The 9716-nt window shown below is 42.9% G+C and overlaps 2 protein-coding genes across 2 annotated transcripts; both read right to left on the bottom strand.

The window, feature by feature from the left end:
- Window positions 1-2711: 2711 nt before the first annotated feature.
- Window positions 2712-4723, bottom strand: LOC139412391 (uncharacterized). Its single transcript, XM_071159201.1, has 3 exons — window positions 3406-4723; window positions 3026-3200; window positions 2712-2875 (listed from the first exon to the last, which is right to left on the bottom strand). The coding sequence occupies exons 1-3, from the start codon at window positions 4711-4713 to the stop codon at window positions 2712-2714; spliced, it is 1647 nt and encodes a 548-aa protein (XP_071015302.1). The 5' UTR covers window positions 4714-4723.
- A 13-nt stretch (window positions 4724-4736) lies between these two features.
- LOC139412390 (uncharacterized) lies at window positions 4737-9474 on the bottom strand. The gene is made up of 6 exons (XM_071159200.1): window positions 8413-9474; window positions 6512-6616; window positions 5968-6115; window positions 5839-5875; window positions 5314-5594; window positions 4737-5061 (listed from the first exon to the last, which is right to left on the bottom strand). Exons 3-6 carry the CDS (start codon window positions 6018-6020, stop codon window positions 4737-4739), a joined length of 696 nt encoding a protein of 231 aa, XP_071015301.1. The 5' UTR covers window positions 6021-6115; window positions 6512-6616; window positions 8413-9474.
- Window positions 9475-9716: the final 242 nt, after the last annotated feature.

Genomic DNA, 9716 nt, shown 5'->3' with positions numbered 1-9716 from the left:
TCGTTGTAAATAAGAATTTGTTCTTAACTAAAGTTAAAATTTAAAAAAAACAATCATACACTCTAACAATACTGCTACAGAAGTGACACCCAGGGACGGTGCCAACAGATTACAACCACGAGTGATCAACAGATTACAACCACGAGTGATCAACTTACACTTTATAACATGTTGTCTTCTGTCTGATTTAATGTGACCCTCTTCCTGTCTCGTAAAAGATCCAGCCCCTGACGGTTGCCCTGACCCAGACTACATCCCCAGGTCCAGATGATTCCAGCAGGCACAGCCCAGGTGGTTCAGCAGAAGCTCCTCCAGCAGCAGGTGGTGACTGCAGCTGCCTCGCTTCAGATACAGACCCCCCCCTCCTCACAGCCCGGCCCAACAAGCTCCAGTTTCCCTTGCAGCAGAGTCCCCAGTACAGCAGCAGCCAGCCAAGGGCCAGGCTCGCGGAGGGGCCTAGAGGGGCAAGACCCAGTCCAAGCCCAGCGGGGGCAGCAGCTAGGTGCCCACAGGACTAGTTAGAGCTCCCCTTTCAGCTAGGCTAAACAGGACAAACAGGAAATCTCATCAGTGTAAATGCACTCAGTGACTGACTAGCAGATCCAGCGTTATGAAGGAGTGGTGGAGTCCAGTTGAAGGGGACTGTGTTGAATCTAACCTGGTTTAAGGAACCATGTAAAGGAATGACCTGTCTTTTAAGAGTGTCATCATCTATCTTCAACACAGTACTGTAACTGTCAGCTGTTTCCTTCTCAACTGTTTCAGACAGAAGGTCTCCCCTGGAGGAAACCTGGACCAACATTAAGATCAGAAAAGCAGAAAAACAATATTCATGCCTTTTTTAAAATTGATGAATATATTAATGTTACTCCATAGATATCCTGTGGCTATGGTCTGGTGCATAGCTCATTTGGGGAATGTCCATTTGAATAATGTTTTGTGTATTCATACATTGTCCCTGTCCGCCTTGATGATATTATTCTCATGCTTACCGTTTATGATGTCTGTAATTTCATAGTTGGTAGATATAGAAAACACCTTCTTGTTAAAAAAAACCTATGTAGTGATAATCATATCTTTACGTTGTAAGTTTGAGCTATGTAGTCTGAAGAAAGCTTGTGATTGTGTCTCTGACACCCGGATAAGCACGCTTCCTACGTTATCTCCCAAGGCAGTCAGTATTACCACTACACTGGATAACCTAGCTATCTATAGTGGCAACCAGCTAATATTTTCATTACATAAAGTGCATTCGGAAAGTATTCAGACCCCTTGACCTTTTCCACATTGTTATGTTACAGCCTTATTCTAAAATTGATTCAATCGTTCCCCCCCCTCTACAGATAATAACCCATAATAAGAAAGCAAAAACTGTTCTATTATTTTTTTAATCAAAAACCTATGTACTAAAAATAAAATATTTATATCACATTTACAAATATTCAGACCCTTTACTCAGTACTTTGTTGAAGCACCTTTGGTAGCGATTACAGCCTCGAGTCTTCTTGGGTATGACGCTACAAGCTTGGTACACCTGTATTTGGGGAGATTCTCCCATTTTTCTCTGCAGATCCTCTCATGTTCTGTCAGATTGGATGGGGAGCGTCGCTGCACAGTTTTTTCAGGTCTCTCCAGAGATGTTCGATTGGGTTCAGGTCCGGGCTCTGGCTGGGCCATTCATGGACATTCAGAGACTTGTCCCGAATCCACTCCTGCATTGTCTTGGCTGTGTGCTTAGGGTCGTTGTCCTGTTGGAAGGTGAACCTCTGGAGCAGGTTTTCATCAAGGATCTCTGTACTTTGCTCCGTTCATCTTTCCCAGGATCCTGATTCAGGCCAAAGAGTTCAATCTCGGTATCATCAGATCAGAGAATATTGTTTCTCATACCCTTCCCCCAGGTCTGTGTTTCTTTCCAAATCATGTCCAATCAATTTAATTTACCACAGGACTCCAAACAAGTTGTAGAAACATCTCAAGGATGATCAATGGAAACAGGATGCACCTGAGCTCAATTTCAAGTCTCATAGCAAAGGGTCTCAATAATTATTTAAATAAGGTAATTCTGTTTTTATTCTTAATAAATTTGCTAAAATGTTCTACACTTTTCGCTTTGTCATGAGGTGTTTTGTGTAGCTTAATGAGAGGAAAAAATATTTGTATCAATTTTAGAATAAGGCTGTAATGTAACAATGTGGAAAAAGTCAAGTGGTCTGAATACTTTCCGGATGCACTGTAAGTTTACTTTTTATAACACATTTCCTGTGATATAACCGTTGGGAAATAATGGGTACTTCTACCGTATAATAGGTTAAATCAAAAGATGGAATATGCTGCAATAGATAAAAGCCTTACTCAGTGTTTTAGTAAATGAGGGAGAAAAGAAAGCTCTCAACAGCGCTGTCTGTTTTCCCCTGCTGGCTGCTGACAGTGGCAGATATATCAGAAGAGAAAACATTTATTTGGGCAGGAGGGCAGAGATTCAGGCCTAAAGCCACTCAGAATATCCTAGATCACTGGATCAGAGGGCATGTCACAGTGTCAGAAGAGTCAGACTGTGTAGAAGGGCTATACACACACACCACTATAGTTAATGTTGCTATCACTGCTAACATTTAAAAGACCAGTATTGTAATCTGGTCTGTTAACGGGAGCACATAAGAAGACAAAGGCCAATTTAATGCAATGAATGACGTTTAATAAATTGTCTTAAGTTACTTGGTCTTTAAGGACTGTTTGAAGGGCTTGAACAGGCCTTTGGAGATGGCAGAAAACATCCTGACGAGAAGTGGACGTTTGTGAGGCGTCTCCTGTTGGGAGCTGGCGGGGAGATCCTTTGGCAGTGCAGACATGGCAGCATGTGGCACTATGCTGGGCACTACAGAAGAGAGAGAGAGAGAGTTGACATGCGCTTTAATTTAGAAATGATGTAATGTATGTTACAACTCAACATAGCTGACACTGATAAATTAGAACCAACAGCTTGAGTTTTGGAGAATATAATTACTTTTACATAAGAGATGACTACTGATTGCATATATAACCTTTGTAAGGTTATTTTGAAGTGGCATTTCTTTGTACACCAATATCTCAAACAGAGATGAGTCCTGTTGTGTGAACTTATGCATGCTATCTTCAGCAGTGGTCTGTACTTGTTCTGATTCAGAGCGGTGGGAATCCTTCTTGTTCCCCTTCTTGAATAGCTAAGTATTTAAAGAGAAAAACATGTTTTAAAAAATGTCACAGCTGACCAACCTCATGATGATAACAATCACACCTACCACACCAGCACAACAACATTTATGATTGGTTTTGGAATGAATGGATGGTTTTATATTTTTTACACTGAATAGCATTGTTTACTCACATTATCTCCCACAAATGTTCATTTAAATACGTTTGGTGTACCTTTAAGTTGCTTGTCAGCCTGACCAGCCTTTGTAGAAAAGATAGTTTCCCGCTGCTAGCCCTCACATCCTCAGCCAGTGGAAGAGCCTTAGGCCCGGTGGTTTTGACTGATGTTCTTGAGGCTGCCCTCAATGCCTCATTACATCTGTGGAGAAGCGCTTCACTCAAAGACTTGACAAGAATCCTATCAAATGAAGAGTCCTGAGTCGACACGGCCTGTTGGAGGATTTTCTCCGAGCCAAACTCCTCCAACAGATTTTTATAGACGACTCTGTAGACTTTATGAATCCTCAAGTTCTCTGGATAGGCTTGTGTCTCAGAGCAGCCTGACCATGCACAGAAGACCTCCATAACTTTAGGGATCAGGTCTTGTGACTTGCGTGTGACGTCAACTGGGTAATCTTCTGCTGGGGTTTGGATTTCTGTTAGAATTCTCATTACTAACATGCTGATGAGGCCGGTGACGTCATCATCACTGCCCAAGTTATCAGAGGATGGGGTTGGAAGTGTGACATCTTTGACCATGTCTGGGCTGGTTGACATATCGTCCCTGACAATGTTTTGAGCTACACCAGAATGACTGGTGGTATCCACTTCCTCTCCATCAATGTTGGCCTTCAAGATTTGTGCTGCATTGGAGGTCTCGCTTGTTGCCATAATGGCGCCAGAAGGAGACAGCCGAGGGGAGGACTTGCCACTCAATAGATTGCCTACATCAGATATAGTGGTTTCAGATGTTTGGAGAGATTCAGTTGGAGAGGATCCTCTACTTTCTGCATCAGAATCCACAGAGTACATGACCTGGCTTACCATAACTTTGGTAAAGAGACTGACTGTGTCACTAAATACTGATGAAGAAGAAGAGCATGAAATTCTATCTTCAGACACTCTAGCCAACACCTTGGCCCCCTGAGCCAAACTCATTAAAGTTGAATAGGGCACAAAACTAGGAAGCAGGTTGCACTTAACAGACTCCTCTACAAACAGCTGAACCAGCTCGTAAGTTGTGGGCTTCCCCACCTTGTCATTCCTCTTCAGCTTCGAAAGGATGGTATCAGATGCACTCTTTCCAGCCGCCACTGTCAGTCCCAGAGGGGTCAAGTTGCTATCGGAAATTATGCGGTTGACTTGGTGACTGAGATCACGTGAGAGAGCACCAATCCTACCCTGAGATATGAGCTCCTCCAGTCTAGCTATTGCATCTGTTAGATCAGGGTGAGATGTAACCTGCCCTTCTGCCTCTGGATATACCTTCTTCATGATGGTATGGGCTATGGCAAACATGCTTGTTCTGGCATCACACACCATTGTTTTTGGCTTAGTAGATTCGCTCATGTCAATGACTGAGCAGGACTCTCGGGTAACTCAGAAGGAATGGGAGTGCCAGGGAGTGCAAATTCCCACTCTGTCTTCTGTGATTTGGCAGTTGAGAATGACAACGAGGAGGAAGACCGCAGTGACTCTTGATAGACCAATTCCTCGCCACATTCGCTGCTTATCTTCTCAATGTTCTCCAGCATAGTTCCAACCACTTTATCTATTTGTGAAAGCTGTCCTGCAGCCACCATTTGGTCAGATTTTGACAGTTGCTTTTGGACACTGCTGATGATACTGTCCTCTGGCATTCCCAGGTGGACTTTCAGTGAGGTCTGGGAACTTTAAAATGAACAAGCAAAGCATGTTAATTGCTGTCTGAAGTTGGAAAATCGATATCTTAGTGCTAACAAATCTATCAAGCATTATAATTGAGTATTCTAAATGTAATTTATATGTGTGCATTAGATATTGCAAAACACACCTGTTAGAAAGCTGGAAAATATTGAAATGGGTAAATTATTGTTCATCAGTTTGAGGGTTAGGATTAACTGCACACACACACACACACACATTATGGGGAACATACAGTACCTCTTGGAAGAGGGTGTTTTAGACCTTGGTCGGAGAGCCCTGCCGCCACAGTTACACATCTCCTTCGCCAAATATTTAACTTCCTGGATGAGCTCCAGTCTTTTCTGCTCAAAGGCAGTGAAGGATCTTGCACTGCCGCCCCTCTTGAGTGAGTCAGTGTTGTCATAAAAGCCCGTCACCCCTAGAATGCGGGCCAGGGCCGGCAGCAGGATCTGCAGGGTGGTCTGTGCAATGAAGTTGACAATGGTCTTGCACAATTTTGCAAGCTGTTCCTTTGTCATCTGCATTGCACAAACAAAACAGAACACAGCAGGTTTGGCAATGAGACTCTGATGTAAAGTATTCTAGATTGAACAGAATGCATTTCACCAACATCGTTTTCCTTATCTGTGACTGAATTCAAAGTTGGATGAAGTATGACAGATTAATGAGCGTAATAGCAGAATAGAACTATGGTTAATTCCTCTCTCTTGATTCAACACAACATTCCCAAATCAAAGGTCAAAGGCTGATGGAGAAACTTACAGGTTTTTTAAATCCTTTATAGATCACTTGCCATTGCCTAGAAAATAAAAAACAAATGTGTTTTACTTACTTTTTATTTCCTTCTGCACAAAATATGTGAGGCTAGAGCAAAACATGGTTCTAACATACTCATCAGTAAGATTGCGCATGAATGAGATGAGGATTGGGTAGCAGTCCTCCATCTCATCTTTGTTGCCTGGGCCGAATGCAGCCTTAAGAGCATTCTTCTCCAAGAGCTCAATAACAGATCCTCTGTCCGGGTGTTTATTCCTCAATCCTAAATATGTTATTACCATATAGGACAATTCAGGATAAGTCAGACGCTTTTCTCTTAATACAATACTTCGATAAAATTGCTACAATAGGACTATTGAATAAAACTATCCATGCAACATTTCTTACTGACTACAGTTTCTAACATGACCTTTATCTATGATATGCAGGTTTAGAGAACCAACATACTACAGAGGGAAAATCTATGACCTGGATCCGTATCAGTGCCCTGCTCCCCTGACTTCTTGGCACTACTTTTCCTCTTTGCCTTGGATAGAATAGAATAGATTCCAGATAAATAATAAATAAATAATAGACATGTTACATCAGGTCAATGCAGCTATTGTGACAATTGAGTGTTACTAGTCTAGTAGTTGCCCTGTCACTCCTGCCATTTTACCTTTCCTGTCTTCTTGGGCTCCTTCTTGAGCTGGGCCACTGGTTCTTCCTCAACAACCTCCCTCCCCTCCCTCTGGGGATCATCTTCATCATCTCTCTGTACTACCTGAAGGACATAGGAATTTCATGTCAATGTCAGATTAGATTCTTGCAAAGGACATCATAGAGCTACAGCCATATCAGAGCTAAACTGGTGATTGACTTAATAGAGAGAATTAGACATTTGTTTTGCAATAGCCTATGTTATCTTAAATGACGTTTTCCTTAGTTACATTCCCAAATATTTAGTATCATTTAACCTACCTTTTCTTCATCCATAATAGCATACAGTATTTTTTATATCTCGAAAAACTTGTCCTTATCTGTGTTGTATTCACTCATGTTGAGTTTACTGAGGACAATATTGCAGCCACTGACGAATTAAGAACTTCATACCACGTCATGGAATGTTAGACTTTTATGCACATTCCCATTCTCTCATTAATATTGGGGGGGAAATATATTGATCAGATTACACACTTTCCCCATCAACCGTTTTCGATACAGCTAGGCCCACATTGAAATCTGTTCACTAAGCACTGCGACTCAGCAGGTCAAAACAGAAATAAACCTAGTCTAATTTCGTGTCGACCTCTTTTGGATGTATTTCGGTACCCCATTTAGTGAGCCAGTTGATTGATCTATTCCTTATAGTGCATTCCTTAAAAGTAGGCCTACATTAGGGAATAAGGTGCTATTTGGTAGCATATTCCTCTCTAGCTCATGCCTCCACCAATCCAATGATTTTAGATTTGTAGGAAGAAGCGAACGAGAGTGTACACTTCAGGAGAAGGAGATATTATTGGACTGTATCCCTAGGCTATAGCCAGGCCTAAACCAAGTAGCCTTGAGTACGATCCCAAAAGCTTGGATTGCCAAAGGCCTATCAGAGCTAAATTGGTGATAACAACTTTAAACTTACTGTAAAACATGTTCTACCTTCCCCTATATTTCACTTACCTTTTCTTGCACCATAGCTAATTGTATATCCCGAAAAGCATGTCATTGACTGTTTTGGCTTTGCTACTTTCATGTCGAGTTATGACAAAAGAGCATTTTTGCAGACGCAGACTTTTAGTTAGTCGGGGACGTCATGGACTGAAGGCAGTAGAGGTTAATTGGTTTTAAGAAATGTTTATATGTCGCCCTCTTGTGGAATTATTTAGGTACAACAACGTGTTGTGTAGGATCCAAATGATTGTTTTCTCCTCATCCCTGTGTTACGTCCTATTATCAGTCATAAACAGAGAGCAATACACTTTAATAGTAAAGAGGTAACACTCTGCTTCACCCAATGTGATACGGTATCGCTATTATTATTATTTGTTTTATTATTTTAGAACACATTCAAGAACCTCCAGAAGCTAACCAGCTAATTAGCTACAAGCTATTTAGTCATTGTTAGCCAATGCTAGCGGCTTTTACCTTCTGCACAGATACCAGCCCTGTTCTTAGCCTGGATAATACTCGCCAGTCTACTAGTATCGGACTGTCTCTCCACAACAACGCCGGATTCCTGCCGTAATCCCTGGACCACTACTTCTGATCTTCACAGCTAGATCACAGCTTGCAGCTAACTAGCTCACAGCTAGCTTGCACTCACCGTGGCATCCAGTACCGAAGCTATCCCTGAGGCCCACCTCCCGGCCTACTCAGCTGTTCTCCCGAACCCCACTCATACAAGGCTAGAGCCCAATGATCCCCCGGATCCTTGCTGTAAACTCTGGACCTTGGCACCGGTTCATCGCTGCTACCGATTGGCTATAGTGGATCTATAGTGGATAACGCCACTGCCACGAAGGTAGCACCAGTTAGCGGTGAGCCAGGCGCATCTCCCTGCTCGCATTCTAAATTCTACAATACCTCTTTCGCCATCTGGCTTGGATTCTCTGTCGACACGGCCCCCCGCCGCACCACCACGACTGGTCTGCCGATGAATACTCCATCCGCTGTGCCTTCAACCGGCCTCCGTCGGAGGGCTACTAACTTTAAACGCAGTGTAGCCCGCGTGCTAGCGTAATGGCGCCTTCCCTGTACCATCTACTGCTGCCTTCTGGACACTATTATCACTTGGCTACATAGCTGATGCCTGCTGGACTGTCGATTAATCACGGTACTCCATTCTGTTTATTTATTTTGTATCTGTCGGCCTCAGGCTCTGTGTGTCATCGCCATTTTACCTGCTGTTGTTGTGTTAGCTGATTAGGTGTTGTTGTCTCACCTGTTGTTTTAGCTAGCTCTCCCAATCAACACCTGCGATTACTTTATGACTCGCTGTATGTCTCTCTCAAATGTCAATATGCCTTGTATACTGTTGTTCAGGTTAGTTATCATTGTTTTGGTTTACAATGGAGCCCCTAGTTCCACTATTCATACCTCTGATATCTCCTTTGTACCACCTCCCACACATGCGGTGACCTCTATGAGGTTTCTGTGTTTTACACTATAGCCATTACCATATGTGTATTCCCAGCAGCTCTGGCCATCTGAGGGAGCTCTTAATCACCCCAGACATCAGCAGTGCCACTGCATTCCCACTGCAGTACTTGATGGACTCCAGCAAAGATAATGGCATCTGTTTTGTCACCATACTGGTGATAAGGTTTCTATCGGAGATCAGACCCTCAGCCCTAGATGGACCATCCCAACAGGCAGCAGATCTGACAGAAACATCTCAGCAACTCATCAGACTAGTCCTGTCTGAGTTCTGTGCTGCATCCAGATTCTCCAGGACACAGGCATATTCCCAGAACCTGAACATCCAAAGGGTTCAGAGGTGTACAAAAAAACTCATGGAGGAGTTTGGCTCTTATAACACCCTGCAAGCAGCTATTTCCTCCCAGGACCCTGCATTTGACAGAGTCCTGGTAAAGTCCTTGACCCAGCAGCTGGTACAGGGATGCAAGGAGGCGTCAAGACCAGCTTCTGCTGCAACAAACCCATCAGACCAGGCTGAGACAGAGAGGGGGCTGAGCAGAAAGCATAAAGGAGCTTCCTTTGCTTTTCAATGACCAAACTCAAATCAAATCAAATCAAATCAAATTTTATTTGTCACATACACATGGTTAGCAGATGTTAATGCGAGTGTAGCGAAATGCTTGTGCTTCTAGTTCCGACAATGCAGTAATAACAAGTAATCTAACAATTCCAAAACTACTGTCTTGTAC

This window comes from Oncorhynchus clarkii, chromosome 6, assembly GCF_045791955.1.
Source record: "Oncorhynchus clarkii lewisi isolate Uvic-CL-2024 chromosome 6, UVic_Ocla_1.0, whole genome shotgun sequence".
Lineage (NCBI taxonomy): Eukaryota > Metazoa > Chordata > Actinopteri > Salmoniformes > Salmonidae > Oncorhynchus > Oncorhynchus clarkii.
The sequence above is the reverse complement of the archived record's forward strand: the minus strand, read 5'-3'. Positions and strand labels throughout refer to the sequence as shown.

What these genes read in the sequence shown, in the direction of transcription:
- LOC139412391 (XM_071159201.1), bottom strand. Translation starts at nt 4,713, where the DNA reads ATGGTGTGTGATGCCAGAACAAGCATGTTTGCCATAGCCCATACCATC. An exon ending in GGCTGACAAGCAACTTAAAG is followed by an intron (nt 3,201 to 3,405) that starts GTACACCAAACG and finishes TTAAATACTTAG; the next exon opens with CTATTCAAGAAGGGGAACAA. An exon ending in AAAGGTTATATATGCAATCA is followed by an intron (nt 2,876 to 3,025) that starts GTAGTCATCTCT and finishes TCTCTTCTGTAG; the next exon opens with TGCCCAGCATAGTGCCACAT.
- LOC139412390 (XM_071159200.1), bottom strand. Translation starts at nt 6,020, where the DNA reads ATGGAGGACTGCTACCCAATCCTCATCTCATTCATGCGCAATCTTACT. An exon ending in ATAAAGGATTTAAAAAACCT is followed by an intron (nt 5,595 to 5,838) that starts GTAAGTTTCTCC and finishes TGTGCAATGCAG; the next exon opens with ATGACAAAGGAACAGCTTGC. An exon ending in AAAACACCCTCTTCCAAGAG is followed by an intron (nt 5,062 to 5,313) that starts GTACTGTATGTT and finishes TTCATTTTAAAG; the next exon opens with TTCCCAGACCTCACTGAAAG.